Source organism: Neophocaena asiaeorientalis, unplaced genomic scaffold (assembly GCF_003031525.2).
Source record: "Neophocaena asiaeorientalis asiaeorientalis breed wild unplaced genomic scaffold, Neophocaena_asiaeorientalis_V1.1 scaffold446, whole genome shotgun sequence".
Taxonomy (NCBI): Eukaryota; Metazoa; Chordata; class Mammalia; order Artiodactyla; family Phocoenidae; genus Neophocaena; species Neophocaena asiaeorientalis.
Genome location: NW_020173684.1, coordinates 112150 through 129127, shown reverse-complemented (window position 1 = coordinate 129127; position 16978 = coordinate 112150). Strand labels below are relative to the sequence as shown.

At 38.1% G+C, this 16978-nt stretch overlaps 1 protein-coding gene across 1 annotated transcript in view; it reads right to left on the bottom strand.

Moving 5' to 3' along the window:
- Positions 1 to 16978, bottom strand: part of KCTD3 (potassium channel tetramerization domain containing 3) — a 56004-nt gene that overhangs the window by 5122 nt on the left and 33904 nt on the right. Inside the window, exons 8-10 of the mRNA XM_024750147.1 lie at positions 15325 to 15495; positions 11263 to 11418; positions 985 to 1081 (exon numbers count right to left, since the gene is read on the bottom strand). Of these exons, the coding sequence (XP_024605915.1) occupies positions 985 to 1081; positions 11263 to 11418; positions 15325 to 15495 (424 nt within the window). The remainder of the gene's footprint in view (positions 1 to 984; positions 1082 to 11262; positions 11419 to 15324; positions 15496 to 16978) is intronic.

Genomic DNA, 16978 nt, shown 5'->3' with positions numbered 1-16978 from the left:
ATATGAAAGACTACATTGTTAGAGAACGCTGTTATAACAGCAGCTTCAAACCATTTGGCAGCTTCTTCATCAACACTAAAGCGCAGGGACGCATTTCTCCAGATAAAAATTTGGCCTGTAACTACACTGTAGGTTCCTAATAACATTTTCTTAAAAAAAAAAAAGTTTAGAACACAAAAATCATTTTCTGGAATCAATTCATTTAACAATCACTGATGACTACATGCAATGAACTTTGATGGAAAGAAAATTTATCATCTCAAAGACTTTATCGTTAAAATATTAAGAAATCAGCGATCACATGCTGAAGATAAGAGAAATTATTTAAAATGTCACTAGCATTAGTAACATTAATATAAAAATTTGTAACCTACTTAGTAACTACTAATAGGAATTTTACTTTTTTCACTTCCTTGACATGCAAAAAATTTTGTTCTTAAAGAGGAGGAATGTTACAGCACAATATGTTTGAGGCTGTAAATAATAATTGTAAGTGAAGTAAGATTTTAGTCAAATGAAAAAGAGGAAACTAACTCCTATTGAGCATCAATTATAGCCAGGGACTATGCAAGGTATTTTGCATGTTTTTCACTCAGTGAAATCTTGGCAAGGTCGTTAAACTTTAAAAGAAACTGAGGCTCACAGAAACAAAGTAAGTTAAGTTGAATTTACATAGCTAGTAAGAGGAAGTGCCGGAATTAGAATTTCACTTGTCTACCATCCAATTCGCTGTGTATCTGTTCTACTATCATATCACTAGTCCTTCCTAAAAGTCCACAGCAGTGAAAATCATAAGTAGATTGTAGAGAATAAGCACTAAGTATACTGTATTAACTTTAAGTTAAAATGACCACAAGATAAAGAATAGACATCTCTCTCAAAGATCTGTTTCTGATACCACTATTTATCAGTGTCAAATGACTTAACGTGTTTTGCAAGACAAATGTGACTTCTGAATATAATATCTTTACAGTAAAGTGTTACCTCTTCCCAGTAGATGAGAGTCTTACAAACAGTTTGTTAGTGATGGGAACAACTTTCTGGATAAACACCTGTTGATCATCTCGCTCTCCAAAAGGCCCTTGGGTCAGAAAACAAAATGGCAAAAATTAATTAAAATTTAACAGGTTTCATTTAAAAAAAAGGAACATTAATTTTGAAAAAAAAAAATTCTTCATGCCTGTCATTGTGGCATTGCATTCCATCTCAAAATCAGACACAAAATACAACACTACAAGTAGTTCATCTTGCATCAGAAATTTTTTAAAAAAATAACTCAAAATGGATTAGAGACCTAAATGTAAGACCAGACACTATAAAACTCTTACAGGAAAACACAGGAAGAACACTCTTTGACATAAATCACAGCAAGATCTTTTTTGATCCACCTCCTAGAGTGATGGAAATAAAAAAAAAATAAACAAGTGGGATCTAATGAAACAAAAGCTTTTGCACAGCAAAGGAAACTACAAACAGACGAAAAGACAATCCTCAGAATGGGAGAAAACATTTGCAAACAAATCAACGGACAAAGGATTAATCTCCATAATATATAAACAGCTCATGCAGTTCAATATTTAAAAAAAAACCCAATCCAAAAGTTGGCTGAACACCTAAACAGACATTTCTCCAAAGAAGACATACAGATGGCCAAAAAGCACATGAAAAGCTGCTCAACATCACTAATTATTAGAGAAATGCAAATCAAAACTACAATGAGGTATCACCTCACACCAGTAAGAATGTTATCATCAGAAAATCTACAAACAACAAATGCTGGAGAGGGGGTGCATAAAAGGGAACCCTCTTGCACTGTTGGTGGGAATGTAAACTGATACAGCCACTATGGAGAACAGTATGGAGGTTCCTTAAACTATGAATAGAATTACCACATGACCCAGCAATCCCACTACTGGGCATATACCCAGAAAAAACCATAATTCAAAAAGACACATGCACCCCATTGTTCATTGCAGCACTATTTACAATAGCCAGGTCATGGAAGAAACCTAAATGTCCATTGACAGACGAATGGATAAAGAAGATGCGGTACATATATACAATGGCATATTACTCAGCCATTAAAAGGAAGGAAATTGGGTCATTTGTAGAGATGTGGATGGACCCAGAGACTGTCATACAGAGTGAAGTAAGTCAGAAAGAAAAATATCACATATTAATGCATTTATGTGGAACCTAGAAAAATGGTACAGATGAACCTGTTTGCAGGGCAGACATTGACAGATGTGGAAGACAAACATATGGACACCAAGGGGGGAAAGAGGCAAGGGGGTGCTGGTGTGATGAATTGAGAGATTGGGATTGACATATATACACTAATAAGTATAAAATGGATAATAACCTGCTGGAGGGGTCATTCAAGGTGGCAGAGGAGTAAGACGTGGAGATCACCCTCCTCCCCGCAAATACATGAGGAATACATCTACATGTGGAACAACCCCTACAGAACACCTACTGACGCTAGCAGAAGACCTCAGACTTCCCAAAAGGCAAGAAACTCCCCACGTACCTGGGTATGGCAAAAGAAAAAACAGACAAAAGAATAGGGACGGGACCTGCACCAGTGGGAGGGAGCTGTGAAGGAGGAAAGGTTTCCACACACTAGAAGCCCCTTCACGGGCGGAGACTGCACATGGCAGAGGGGGGAAGCTTCGGAGCCACAGAGGAGAGCACAGCAACAGGGGTGCGGAGGGCAAAGTGGAGAGATTCCTGCACAGAGGATCGGTGCCGACCAGCACTCACCAGCCCGAGAGGCTTGTCTGCTCACCCGCCGGGGCGGGCAGGGGCTGGAAGCTGAGGCTCGGGCTTCAGTCAGATCCCAGGGAGAGGAATGGGGTTGACGGCGTGAACACAGCCTGCAGGGGGTTAGTGCACCACGGCTAGCCGGGAGAGAGTCCGGGAAAAAGTCTGGAGCTGCCAAAGAGGCAAGAGGCTTTTTCTTGCCTCTTTGTTTCCTGGTGCGCAAGGAGAGGGGATTAACAGCGCTGCCTAAATGAGCTCCAGAAACGGGTGTGAGCCGTGGCTATCAGCGTGGAAACCAGAGACAGGCATGAAATGCTAAGGCTGCTGCTGCAGCCACCAAGAAGCCTGTGTGAAAGCACAGGTCACTATACACGCCTCCCCTAACAGGAGCCTGCGCAGCCCGCCACTGCCAGCGTCCCATGCTGCAGGGACAACTTCCCCGGGATAACACACAGCACACCTCAGGCTGGTGCAACGTCACGCCGGTCTCTGCCGCCGCAGGCTTGCCCCACGCTCCATACCCCTCCCTCCCCACGGCCTGAGTGAGCCAGAGCCTCCGAATCAGCTGCTCCTTTAAACCCATCCTGTCTGAGCGAAGAACAGACGCCCTCAAGCGACCTACATGCAGAGGCGGGTCCAAATCCAAAGCCGAACCCCAGAAGCTGTGAGAACAAAGAAGAGAAAGGGAAATCTCTCCCAGCAGCCTTGGGAGGAGCGGACTAAAGCTCCACAATCAACGTGATGTACCTGCATCTGTGGGATACCTGAATAGACAACGAATCATCCCAAAATGAGGGGGTGGACTTTGGGAGCAACGATATATATTTTTTCCCTTTTTCTCTTTTTCTGAGTGTGTATGTGTATGCTTCTGTGTGTGATTTTGTCTGTATAGCTTTGCTTTTACCATTTGTGCTAGGGTTCTGTCTGTCCTTTTACTTATTTATTTTTTTAGTATAGTTTTTAGTGCTTCTTATCATTGGTGGATTTCTGTTTTGGTTTGGCTGCTCTCTTCTTTCTGTTTTTTTAAATTACTTTTTAATTTTTAAAATTTTTAATCATTTTTTTAAATAACTTTATTTTATTTTGTTTATTTATTTTCTTTCTTTTTTTTCTCCCTTTTATTCTGAGCCATGTAGATGACAGGGTCTTGGTGCTCTGGTCAGGTGTCAGGCCTGTGCCTATGAGATGGGAGACCCGAGTTCCGGACACTGGTCCACCAGATACCTCCCAGCTCCATGTACTATCTAATGGCGAACATCTCCCATAGATCTCTGTCTCAACGCCAAGACCCAGCTCCACTCAACAACCTACAAGCTACAGTGCAGGACACACTATGCCAAACAACTAGCAAGACAGGAACACAACCCCACCCAGTAGCAGAAAGGCTGCCTAAAATCAAAATAAGGTCACAGACACCACAAAACACACCACCGGATGCGGACCTGCCCACCAGAAAGACAAGATCCAGCCTCACCCACCAGAACACAGGCACTAGTTCCCTCCACCAGGTAGCCTACACAACCCACTGAAACAACCTTTGCCACTGGGGACAGACACCAAAAACAGGAACTACGAACCTACAGCCTGCGAAAAGGAGACCCGAAACACAGTGAGTTAAGCAAAATGAGAAGACAGAGAAACACACAGCAGATGAAGAAGGTAAAAACCCACCAGACCAAACAAATGAAGAGGAAATAGGCAGTCTACCTGAAGAAGAATTCAGAATAATGATAGTAAAGATGATCCAAAATCTTGTAAACAGAAGAACTAAAGAGCAAACAATGATGAACAACACAATAAATGAAATTAAAAATTCTCTAGAAGGAAACAATAGCAGAATAACTGAGGTAGATATTCCAGATAAGTTACCTGGAAGATAAAATTGTGGAAATAACTACGGCAGAGCAGAATAAAGAAAAAAGAATGAAAAGAATTGAGGGCAGTCTCACAGACCTCTGGGACAACATTAAATGCACCAACATTCAAATTATAGAGGTCCTAGAAGAATAAGAGAAAAAGAAAGGGACTGAGAAAATATTTGAAGAGATTATAGTTGAAAACTTCCCTAATATGGGAAAGGAAATAGTTAATCAAGTCCAGGAAGCACAGAGTCCCATACAGGATAAATCCAAGGAGAAATATACAAAGACACATATTAATCAAACTATCAAAAATTAAATACAAAGAAAAAATATTAAAAGCAGCAAGGGGAAAACAACAAATAATATACAAGGCAATCCCCATAAGGTTAACAGCTGATCTTTCAGCAGAAACTCTGCAAGCCAGAAGGGACTGGCAGGACATATTTAAAGTGATGAAAGGGAAAAACCTACAATGAAGATCACTCTACCCAGCAAGGATCTCATTCAGATTCAATGGAAAATTAAAACCTTTACAGACAAGCAAAAGCTAAGAGAATTCAGCACCACCAAACCAGCTTTTCAACAAATGCTAAAGGAACTTCTCTAGGCAGGAAACAGAAGAGAAGGAAAAGATCTACAATAACACACCTAAAACAATTAAGAAAATGGTGATAGGAACATACATATCGATAATTAACTTAAACGTAAATGGATTAAATGTGCCAACCAAAAGACTTAGACTGGCTGAATGGATACAAAAACAAGACCCGTGTATGTGCTGTCTACAAAAGACCCACTACAGACCTAAGGACGCATACAGACTGAAAGTGAGGGTTTGGAAAAAGACATTCCACGCAAATGGAAATCAAAAGAAAGCTGGAGTAGCAATTCTCGTATCAGACAAAATAGACTTTAAAACAAAGACTATTACAAGAGACAAAGAAGGACACTACATAATGATAAAGGGATCAATCCAAGAAGAAGATATAACAATGGTGAATATTTATGCACCCAACATAGGAGCACCTCAATACATAAGGCAAATACTAACAGCCATAAGAGGGGAAATTGACAGTAACACAATCATAGTAGGGGACTTTAGCACCCCACTTTCACCAATGGACAGATCAAAATGAAAATAAATAAGGAAACACAAGCTTTAAGTGATACATGAAATAAGATGGACTTAACTGATATTTATAGGCCATTCCATCCAAAAACAACAGAATACACTTTCTTCTCAAGTGGTCATGGAACATTCTCAAGGATAGATCATACCTTGGCTCACAAATCAAGTCTTGGTAAATTTAAGAAAATTGAAATTGTATCAGGTATCTTTTCCAACCACAACGCTATGAGACTAGATATCAATTACAGGAAAAAATCTGAACGAAATACAAACACATGGAGGCTAAATAACACACTACTTAATAACCAAGAGATCACTGAAGAAATCAAAGAGGAAATCAGAAACTACCAGGAAACAAATGACAATGAAAACACGATGACCCCAAACTTACTGGATGCAGCAAAAGCAGTTCTAAGAGGAAAGTTTATAGCAATACAATCCTACCTTAAGAAACAAGAAACATCTCAAATAAACAACCTAACCTTACACCTAAAACAATTATAGAAAGAACAAAAAAACCCCTAAGTTAGCAGAAGGAAAGAAATCATAAATATCAGATCAGAAATAAGTGAAAAAGAAATGAAGGAAACAATAGCAAATATCAAAAAAACTGAAACCTGGTTCTTTGAGAAGATGAACAAAACTGATAAACCATCAGCCAGACTCATGAAGCAAAAGAGGGAGAAGCCTCAAATCAGTACAATTAGAAAGGAAAAAGAAGTAACAACTGACACTGCAGAAATACAAAGGATCATGAGAGATTACTACAAGCAACTATATGCCAATAAAATGGACAACCTGGAAGAATTGGACAAATTCTTAGAAAAGCACAACCAGGAAGAAACAGTAAATATAAACAGACGAATCACAAGCACTGAAATTGAAACTGTGATTAAAAACTATCCAACAAACAAAAGCCCAGCACCAGATGGCTTCACAGGCAAATTCTATCAAACATTTAGAGACAAGCTAACATCTACCCTTCTCAAACTCTTCCAAAATATAGCAGAGGGAGGAACACTTCCAAACTCATTCTACAAGGCCACCATCAACCAGATACCAAAAACAGACAAAGATGTCACAAAGAAAACTAGAGGCCAATATCACGGATGAACATAGATACAGAAATCCTCAACAAAATACTAGCAAACAGAATCCAACAGTACATTAAAAGGATCATACACCATGATCAAGTGGGGTTTATCACAGGAATGCAAGGATTCTTCTTAACACATATATATGGAAACTAAAAAACAAACAAAACTGGTTATGAAGAACCTAGGGGCAGGACAGGAATAAAGACGCAGACCTACTACAGAATGTACTTAAGGATATGGGGATAGAGAAGGGTAAGCTGGGACAAAGTGAGAGAGTGGCATGGACATATATACACTACCAAATGTAAAATGGATAGCTAGTGGGAAGCAGCAGAATAGCATAGGGAGATCAGTTTGGTGCATTTTGACCACCTAGAGGGGTGGGATAGGGAGGATGGGAGGGAGGGAGACCCAAGAGGGAAGAGATTTGGAGATATATGTATATGTATAGCTGATTCACTTTGTTATAAAGCAAAAACTAACATACCACTGTAAAGCAATTATACTCCAATAAAGATGTTAAAAAAAACCTGCTGTATAAAAAAATAGTTCAAAAATTCATAAAAATTTTTATATAACTTTTCAAAATTATATTTTATGCACTAAGACTGTAAAAACTGAAGGCAATAATTTGCTTATGACTATACATTAAGAGTACTAGAAGGAGACCTGTTAAAATAGAAGCTCTACATTTACTATCTTTCAGAATGTGCTCAGTTTCTTATCACTTCAAGAAAGGGATGTATAAATGAAGTTACTTTATGTATTGATGTTACTTTTTTTGAAACCTTAACATGCAAAATCTTAAAAAATAAAGTACAACTTCATTAAGTAGAATTTCATTTATCAGAGCCTGTTGTACCCTTCAAGGATTTCAATCTAAAAGGTAAATTCAATTATTTTTACTTTTTTGTACTTGGCAAGGTAGGAAAGTGGCTCATATGTTTTAGAAAGAATGTGAACAATATAAAGTGTTTTTATGTAAAACTTACACATAAAATGTTAATAATTCTTTCCCAATACTCATTAGCTAAATATCAACTCATCATTCACAAAAAGTATGCGATGTACAACACAGTTTTTAAAGATAGTATATCCCAAGTTATCTTATGTGAATCATACCTGATTAATAAACAGAATAACACTCTTATTAGTTAGCGAATGCTTATGCTTACTATGTACCACACTACATGCTTTACAAATCACTCATTTGAATCATCGTAACCACCACATAAAGGATGCACTATTATCATCTCCATTTCACAAAGGAGAAAAGTAAGGCACCGACAGGTTAGTTAACCAAAGATCTCTCAAGTTCTACCTGATGGAACTGCTGGAATCCAAACCCAAGCTGTCTGGCTTTTCACTAAGCTATGCAGTTGCCCAATTCCTGCACAACTCTCTGAAGTCTAATTCTATTGAAATGAAAAGACAGTCCTCACTCAATAACCCAGAAACAAAGTCAAAATACTGACGACGGGTGAAATAACTAGGAAAGAGGGTTACGGGACTATATCTTCCCTCCCCCTCAAACTTTATTACTGATGTGAGATTCTCACATAACTTCATACCTTAAGTAATTATCCATACCTCCCCTCTTATAGTTTCCCCAACACTTTTGCCCAAATTAGCACCTTTCCTTCAGAGAACACAAAAGAATATCCTTCCATCTCTGTTATCTTCAACGGGGGAGAAAGGAAGAGGACTCAAAAATATGACCTATGAATGTACTCACCTTCTAACTAGCTCCATTTCTTTCTGGCACAGCTGTTTCCAGTATCTGTTACTCCATTCCCCTTTACCATCTACACTCCACCCCTACCACCCCCACTGACACTGGACTTTCTATTCTGTTCCACTAGTCTACATGTCTACCTCTTAGGATATTTTTTTTAAACAAAACTATGAACAGAAAAGAAAAAACATCTCCCTGGCCCTTTTAAACATTTTACATATGACTGTCTTAAGTAATTTACAGGGCTGCTTCTAAATATCTTTTATTCACATTACACCATGTGCTCCCTGATCTGACGCCTGCCTACCTACCTAGTCTCAGGTCCTACTATTCTCAGCTACATACCAACAATTAATGACGTTCTTGACATCTGCCAAACCTGCCAGGTTCTATTGGCCTCTATCCTTTTAACATGCCGTTTTCCCTTCCAGGAATGTCCCTGTCCTAGAACTTACACCTTCACATCTCAGTTCAAACTCCTAGCATCACCCCCTGCCGCCTCTCTCAGTTCCAACATTAAGACCTCTGTGAAGTGCTCTGCCTGAACACTGCTTTCTGTCAAAGTTAAGTGGGGATAAGATCTACCTCATAAAATTGTCAAAAAGATTACATGTGGGTGTATGTTACACCTAGCACACAGACTAGCACTCTCTTCTGGGGGCTTTCCGTCCATGCACTTGAGCAGTGTGCAAAATACAATCGTTTGCTAGTAAGTTGATGTTCACTGCAATTTTTTAGATTTCAAATGCCTGGAGCAAAAGTACTCAGTATCTGTTGATGCTACACCTTTAACTTACATATGTCAATTATATCTCAATAAAGCTGGAAAAAAAACTTGTCGAAATAAAACTTTCAATGCCTATCATCACACTGGGAACTGGGATCACACAGCAACTGATAAAAGTGACAACACTGAGTAGTTCTCTTTCTAAAAATACTAAGACTGTGGTACTACAGTTCTCTTCAGAAGCTTACATTTCTTAAAGATAACTATTTTTGAAATCTTTACTGTGGGAGCAAATATCCCGATGGACATACATTTAATAGTTTCATGCATAACAATTCTGATCCACTCCTCGTTTTCCATCAGTGCTATAATTTCTGCTTATACAAGATGATCTACAAGGTGCATTAGTTCTTTCAAACAGATCCCTGAGGAAAATGATCTACCTCCATGAAGACTGTTTGTGTGTATGTATGGTGTAGGGAGAGACTGATTTGTTATAACTAACTTTATATACCCTTTGCTGAAATCAGTAGAGACACCCTACACTGTTTACTAATGGATGCCATCAAAACCACTCTCAGTATGTAAGAACACCAGCCCTTTTCCAGCTTCAAAGCTATTTTCAGGTTAATTATTAGCAACGAAGGAAAAAAAGTATTTCAAGTTTCAAATGTGTACAGCCATCATGGCTTTTAATTATAAACAAAAGTGGTTAGCATTTGGAGATAATATCACTTAAATTAGGAAATGCTAGTAAGATAAAAAATGTGCTCTCAACTTTTATTTATTTTGGGCTGCATTGGTCTTCATTGTTGCGTGTGGGCTTCCTCTAGTTGCGGCGAGCGGGGGCTACTCTTCGTTGCGGTGCACAGGCTTCTCACTGCGGTGGCTTCTGTTGTGGTAGAGCACAGGCTCTAGGCCTGTGGGCTTCAGTAGTTGTGGTGCACGGGCTTAGTGGCTCCGCGGCATGTGGGATCTTCCCAGACCAGGGCTCGAACCCATGTCCCCTGCATTGGCAGGCAGATTCTTAACCACTGCGCTACCACGGAAGTCCTCAACTTTTTAAACAATGGAAAATGATGCTATAATACAGATTTTCCTCAACTTATGATGGGGTTATATCCCGATAAATTACTCCTAAATTGAAAATATCCTAAGTCAAAAATGCATTTAGGGGGGCTTCCCTGGTGGTGCAGTGGTTGAGAGTCCGCCTGCCGATGCAGGGGACACGGGTTCGTGTCCCGGTCTGGGAAGATCCCACATGCCGCGGAGTGGCTGGGCCCATGAGCCATGGCCACTGAGCCTGCGCATCTGGAGCCTGTGCTCCACAACGGGAGAGGCCGCAACAGTGAGAGGTCCGCGTACCGCAAAAAAAAAAATGCATTTAGTACATCTAAGCTACCAAACATCATAGCTTACCCTAGCCTACCTTAAGTGTGCTCAGAACACTCACATTAGCCTACAGTTGGGCAAAATCATCTAATACGGAGTCCATTTTATAGTAAAGTATTGAATATCTCACGCAATGTATTGAATACTGAAAGTGAAAAAGAGAATGGCTATGTGGGTACAGACTGATTCTAAGCACATCACTTGTTTACCTTTGTGGTCACGCAGCTGCCTGGGAACTTTGGCCTGCTGCTGCCGCCTGACACCACGAGAGAATATGGTACCACATATCCCTAGCCTGGGAAAAGTTCAAAATTCAAAGTACTGTTTCTATTAAATGTGTATCACTTTTGTACCTTCATAAAGTCAAAAAAAAAGTATATTTTGTGACTTTATAGAACTTAATCAGAAAAAGATTAAACTTCTGTTTTAAATGAGCTTCAAAGTGAAAATGAAAAACTTATATTTAAAACTCCTTTTTAGGTTTCTACTACAGATAATACTTCTTCAGCATGGCCTACACAGTACTTGAAAATGTCCCCCCGAAAGATCTAGCTCACCTATGTCGTTTCCAGAGGAATAGCTTCCATGGCTTTCTGTCTCCTCCAGGGACAGTATCTTGAACGATGCTAGAGGAGTAGAGCCTGGCTGAGTAGAGATCATTCCTCTGAATCGTGTTACCGTCCATGTCCGGACATGATTATTATCTGCACAGACTAGGAGAGAAAGAGAGCACACAACAGTTGTTAAATATAGATTATGAGAGCACCAACAAAATCACTTTTATAAACATATTTTAACTTTTTTCACTATAATTTACAGAAAACAGATCGTAGCACATTTTGGGTGGCAAACAGCTTACTTATCTTAAAATTACACTTAATTTGTACCTAGCCAACAAAAATGAGATAATTGAATATGGTTTACCTTGCTGCAAATATAAGGTATATAAGTAAAATCTATGGATCCTTATAAAAGTAGCCTGTAGGGTATGAATTTAGAGAAGGTTAAAAAAAAAATGTGTATGTCAGAGAGAAGATGCTGAATATTTTCCTGTTCTGTGGCTAAACTCCATTGTAAACAAGTTGCCTAGTTTATTTTTTCCAACCATATAAATTGTTTCTGCTTATGTGACTCCAATATTAAACAACCAAGATCAGGAGCTACTGAGAATTTATTGGCACAAATAACATTTGTCAAAAAGCTTATAGGAACCAGTTACTTACTGCTCATTCACGGTTGCATCAAGAAAAATTAAGATTTCAATACTAAAGCTGAGAATTATTTTTATATGAGAGTCTGTGTTTAAGAAACATATTCCAATTAGCTTTATTTTTTCACGGTAATATTAAGTGGGTATATATTGAGATATCTCCTAACAAGTAATCTATTTCTGCTGTTTTTTCTGTCTGAATAGATACTCTGCTAAAAACTATAAACCAAAAAAATGATATCATTAATGTAAGAACTGTACTTTTGTGGCGTGCCTTAATAAAAAATGTATTAATTTGCCATTTATTATGAACTCATCAGTATCTACTAGGAAAGTATCCAAAATTTCTTATATGCACCAACATTTCCTACTGGATAAAATGTCACAGTTGCATATTTTAAACAAAACTTCAGAAATTTAATTTTGGCAAACAGCAATAAGAATAAAAAGTGTACATATGTTACTCATACAACAAAATTCTCAGTTCTCAGGATGCCAGTTTTCTGGTGAAAAAGAAGACATTTACTTCTAGGCTACTGAATCAGCTTCATGGGAAATAATTTCCTAATTTCATTATTAAGCTTACTAGGATTCAGAAAAATAACAAATACTTCTAGCTGACTCAAAAATGCAACTATGGGATTGCCATATATACACTAATATGTATAAAGTAGATAATAAGAACCTGCTGTATAAAAAATAAAATTCAAAAAATAATGCAATTATGCAATTTTGTTAGTATTAATCATTATCTAACATTTCAAACCTACATGAAATACTTGTTGTTAAAATGCAAATTTAACTATGTAGCTCTTTGACATCACATCCAACAATGACATCATTACCATCAAAATAATATCAACTGCTACTGAGTATGGCATTGTCATTTAAACATCAAAACAATCTTGCAAACAAATAGTCTATTTTCTCACAGGACCAAATTACCTCATTTTTATACAACATTTATTCGTAAGGACTATGCTAAGTGCTGAGAATAGGGTGGAGAACAAAAGCTTCTGCTGCTGTAGAAACCTACTATATTCTAGAAGAGGGAAAGAGATGATAAATAAGAAACAAAGTGATGAGTCTGTGAAGAAAACAAATCAAGATACTGATAGCAGAAAGTGCCTGTTAGAGAGAGGGCTGGCTAGTTTAGACAGGGTGGCCAAGGAGGCCTCACTGAGGAGGTATTTAAAATGGGACCTGAATGTCAAGGAGAGACAGCGGAACAAACATCTAAGAAAGAAGATGTCAAATGAAAAGAACAAGTGCAAAGTTTCTAAGGCGATTTTAAGAAACAGAAAAGCCAATGAGTTAGGTATCACGAGCAGTAAGAAAAGTGACATGCGAGGCGTGGAGAAGTGATGTGCAAGGTGAGCAGGATCCGGAACAGGAAGAGCCGTAGTAATCTGTTCATTCTGTATACAGAAAGAAGCCATCAGAAATCAAATCTGCTTTGCATTTCTTTCTTTTTCTTTTTTTTAAAATAAATTTTATTTATTTATTTTTGGCTGTGTTGGGTCTTCGTTGCTCTGTGTGGACTTTCTCTAGTTGCAGCGAGCGGGGGCTACTCTTCGTTGCGGTGCACGGGCTTCTCATTGCGGTGGCGTCTCTTGTCGCAGCGCACGGGCTCTAGGTACACAGGCTCAGTAGTTGTGGCTCACAGGCTCTAGAGCACAGGCTCAGTAGCTGTGGCATACACGGGCTTAGCTGCTGTGGGATTTTTCTGGACCAGGGCTCAAACCCGTGTCCCCTGCACTGGCAGGCGGATTCTTAACCACTGCGCCACCAGGGAAGTCCTGCTTTGCACTTCTAAAGATATTTCTGGCTGCTGTGCGGAACATATACCATAGAGAGCCAAGACAGAAACAGGGAAAGAATGGAGTAACCTAGGGGAGAAATGCTGATTTGAGCTAAGGGGCTGGCAGCAATGGACACAAAGTGAAGTCATCAGACTTGTGATGTATGTTGAAGCAGAGAAACGGGACCTACTGATGTGTTACATGTATGTGGAGGGCGGGGGGAGGCGGGTGCAGTGAGAAAAAGGGAAGAATCAAGTGTGATTCCTAGATTTTCAGCTTGGGTAAATGAGTAGTGACATTGTATACTAAGATGGCTTTTGAGACAGAAATCAGAAGTACTATTTTATCTAGGTTAATTTAGAGATGCCTATTAAACATACAGCCAAATACTAAGCACAAGCACTGGATATACAAGTTTGGAACTCTGTGGATGGTCACAGGTGAAGGGGAAGTCTGGGAGTCACTGGCATGTAGATAATAATATTCAAATCACCAGGGAAAGTACAGACAAAGAATGGAGAATCTAGAAAGAGATCTGAGGCAATCCAACACTTAGTAACTGGGCAGAAGAGGAGGAACCAGCCATACAGAGTGAGAAAAACTCCTCAGCGAGGCAGATATTAGATGAGTACTGCTCTATGAAAGATTAAAAAAGAGACTTTCAGAAAGGCATAATTACATCCAAAACAATGAGACATTCAATAAAAGCATATTCATCCATCCATCCATCCATTCATATATGGACAAGGTATTTCAGCTCCATTTGGTGTTTAATTAGTGAAAGATGCATCACCTTTTTATATTAGGTAGTCTTCATATAAACAAAGCTGATGCATGAAAAGGATGTTTATAAAAATTTAAGTTAGGCAGGAACTGATCTACAAAAGATTTAATGCAAGATTGTTTTAAAAAAGCAAACTACCGATACACCTGACTCAATTCAATTTTCAACGCTTTCAGAAATCATCTATCATAGACATTGAATCTCATGATGGAATTTTACTTTGTGATCATTTTATTTTGTGTCAGGCTAATTTTGCTTGAAAATCTGTAACTAATTTTTTAAGTATCAAATTGGTATCTAAATGTTAGAAACATATATGACTATGAAGAACAACAAACCCACAAATGTTATTTTCTTCACATCTCTTTACACATTTCACTGATTTTTAACAGTAGCTGATGTTAGACTACTAACATTCTACTAACTTTAGCATTAAACCTTAAGACAACACAACCAAATTTATATTATATTCATACTTGAAAAATTTCTCTAATAAAACATTCTTCAACAGGATTATGATAAATATTCTGAAGTAAAATATGCCATAAGAACCAAATATTAAAATAGAGAGTAAATAAAAGATATGATGCCTTCTAAATTTATGTATACTACAACCAGACAATATCAAAGAAACCGTAGAAGACAATCATAGTATTTCTTCAGTTATTAAACTTTTCTACCACTTTTTCTGGTGTGTTTTTCTTACATAAAACACTGCTTTTATATTCTTTTAATTTGTAGGAGTCTAAAAAATAACACCCAAGGCAAGGTTTTACATGACATGAGGTAGACCTCCCTACCAGTACTAATAAAATCACTTTACCTGATACAAGATGCTTCTCTGAGAGCATGATTTTTGTCACGGGACTTCGGTGAACTGTGAAGGTCTGAAAAAGCTGAGGGCCTGACCCAACCGTCTCTGGGTGCTGCACAATTACTCGTACTGCTCCAGAGCTCGTACCATAGGCAATCTCAATCCAGTTACCACTGACACCTAACCAAAATCAAAAATTGAAAGGTGATATAATAGAAGACAATAAAAAGAAAGCTGCCCTTGCAAAGTGTTCCCTGTGATAGAAGAGGCAGAGCTGGATTCAGCACTTGTTATCAGCCCCAAATCCAGCTCAGCAAAGAAATCTTAAGACTTCTCTGACCATCTTAAATTCATTATTTCCTTTACAAATCTTTTCCTAACACTCACTCCAGTATAGAATTGTTCACTCTCTCCCTTGTACTATGTATTAGGTTCTATCAGAGCAACTGTAACACCCCAATTCTCTATTTCCATGTCTATCTACCTCTACTCTTTATTGATAAGAGACTGAATCATAATCATTTTTTAATCTATATCACCTTACAGAGTGCCTGAGACATAGTAGGTACTCATTAAATGTTTAAGGAAGAAATCTGACACGCTAAGAACACCACTGACACAACATAGTATTCCTAAAGCAATACTCCATATTATTTCTAGCCTCGAATGACCATCTGTTTTACTTCTGCCACAATACTGAATCTTCTCTTTGAATAATCAAGTAATCCATGTACTATTCAACAGTTTCAAAACTGTTATAACTATGGGAAAATATACCCATTACATTGCTTACATCACATTTACCTATGTTGTTCTCTTCTAATTATATACAACTAGCTCAAGACGTCAGGTTCATCTGTGGCTTTTTTTTCAAACAAGTGCCCAGATTCCATCATATATTTAAGACAGAATGGAGTTCAGTGACCTACATTCCTTAAAAGCATCACAGAGAACCTCTTAGCTTTGACAGCTGTTCTTTCTGATGCACCTGAAAATACTGGAATTGAAGGAAAAGGGCATGCTATGGAAAACACTTCTCAAAACTTAAAAGGCAACTCCATTCTTGTGTCTTAAAAGAAGACACTGCCACCACAAAAGAAGTTTTATTCTCCCTTTTTAATTGGATTGGGGGCGGGGAGGGGAGCATATCTCATTCTAGAGCAGGGGTCAGCAAACTTTCTATAAAAAGCAAATAGCTTAAACTTTGCATGCCACACTGTCTCTGTACAGCCACTCAACTCTGTCACAGTTGCAGAAAAGCAGCCAAAGACAATACATAAAACTACTAATAAAAAGAGCATGGTTTGCTGACCTCTGTTCTGGAGCAACATAGTTTAAATCCTACAATTTCAATCAAAATCATCCGTGCACACCAGAATCTTTCTTTCTTTCATACCGAAGATAATGATTTATTACAATGCATTCAATGAAACGATTATACAAGTAATGTATTCAAACTATTAATATTACTAGCCACATGTAAGTATTTCCTAGAATTCCTTTCATTACAGATAAATTTTGAATTTCCCATTTACGTTTATCTTTCACTCTAGAATATAAAAATTCTTAATAATTTACAGAGCTAGTTTGTTAATTTCATTGCAATGGCCTTTGAAAAAGCAATAAGTTATGGATACTGAGGTTTTCCAAAACTTAAATTTAA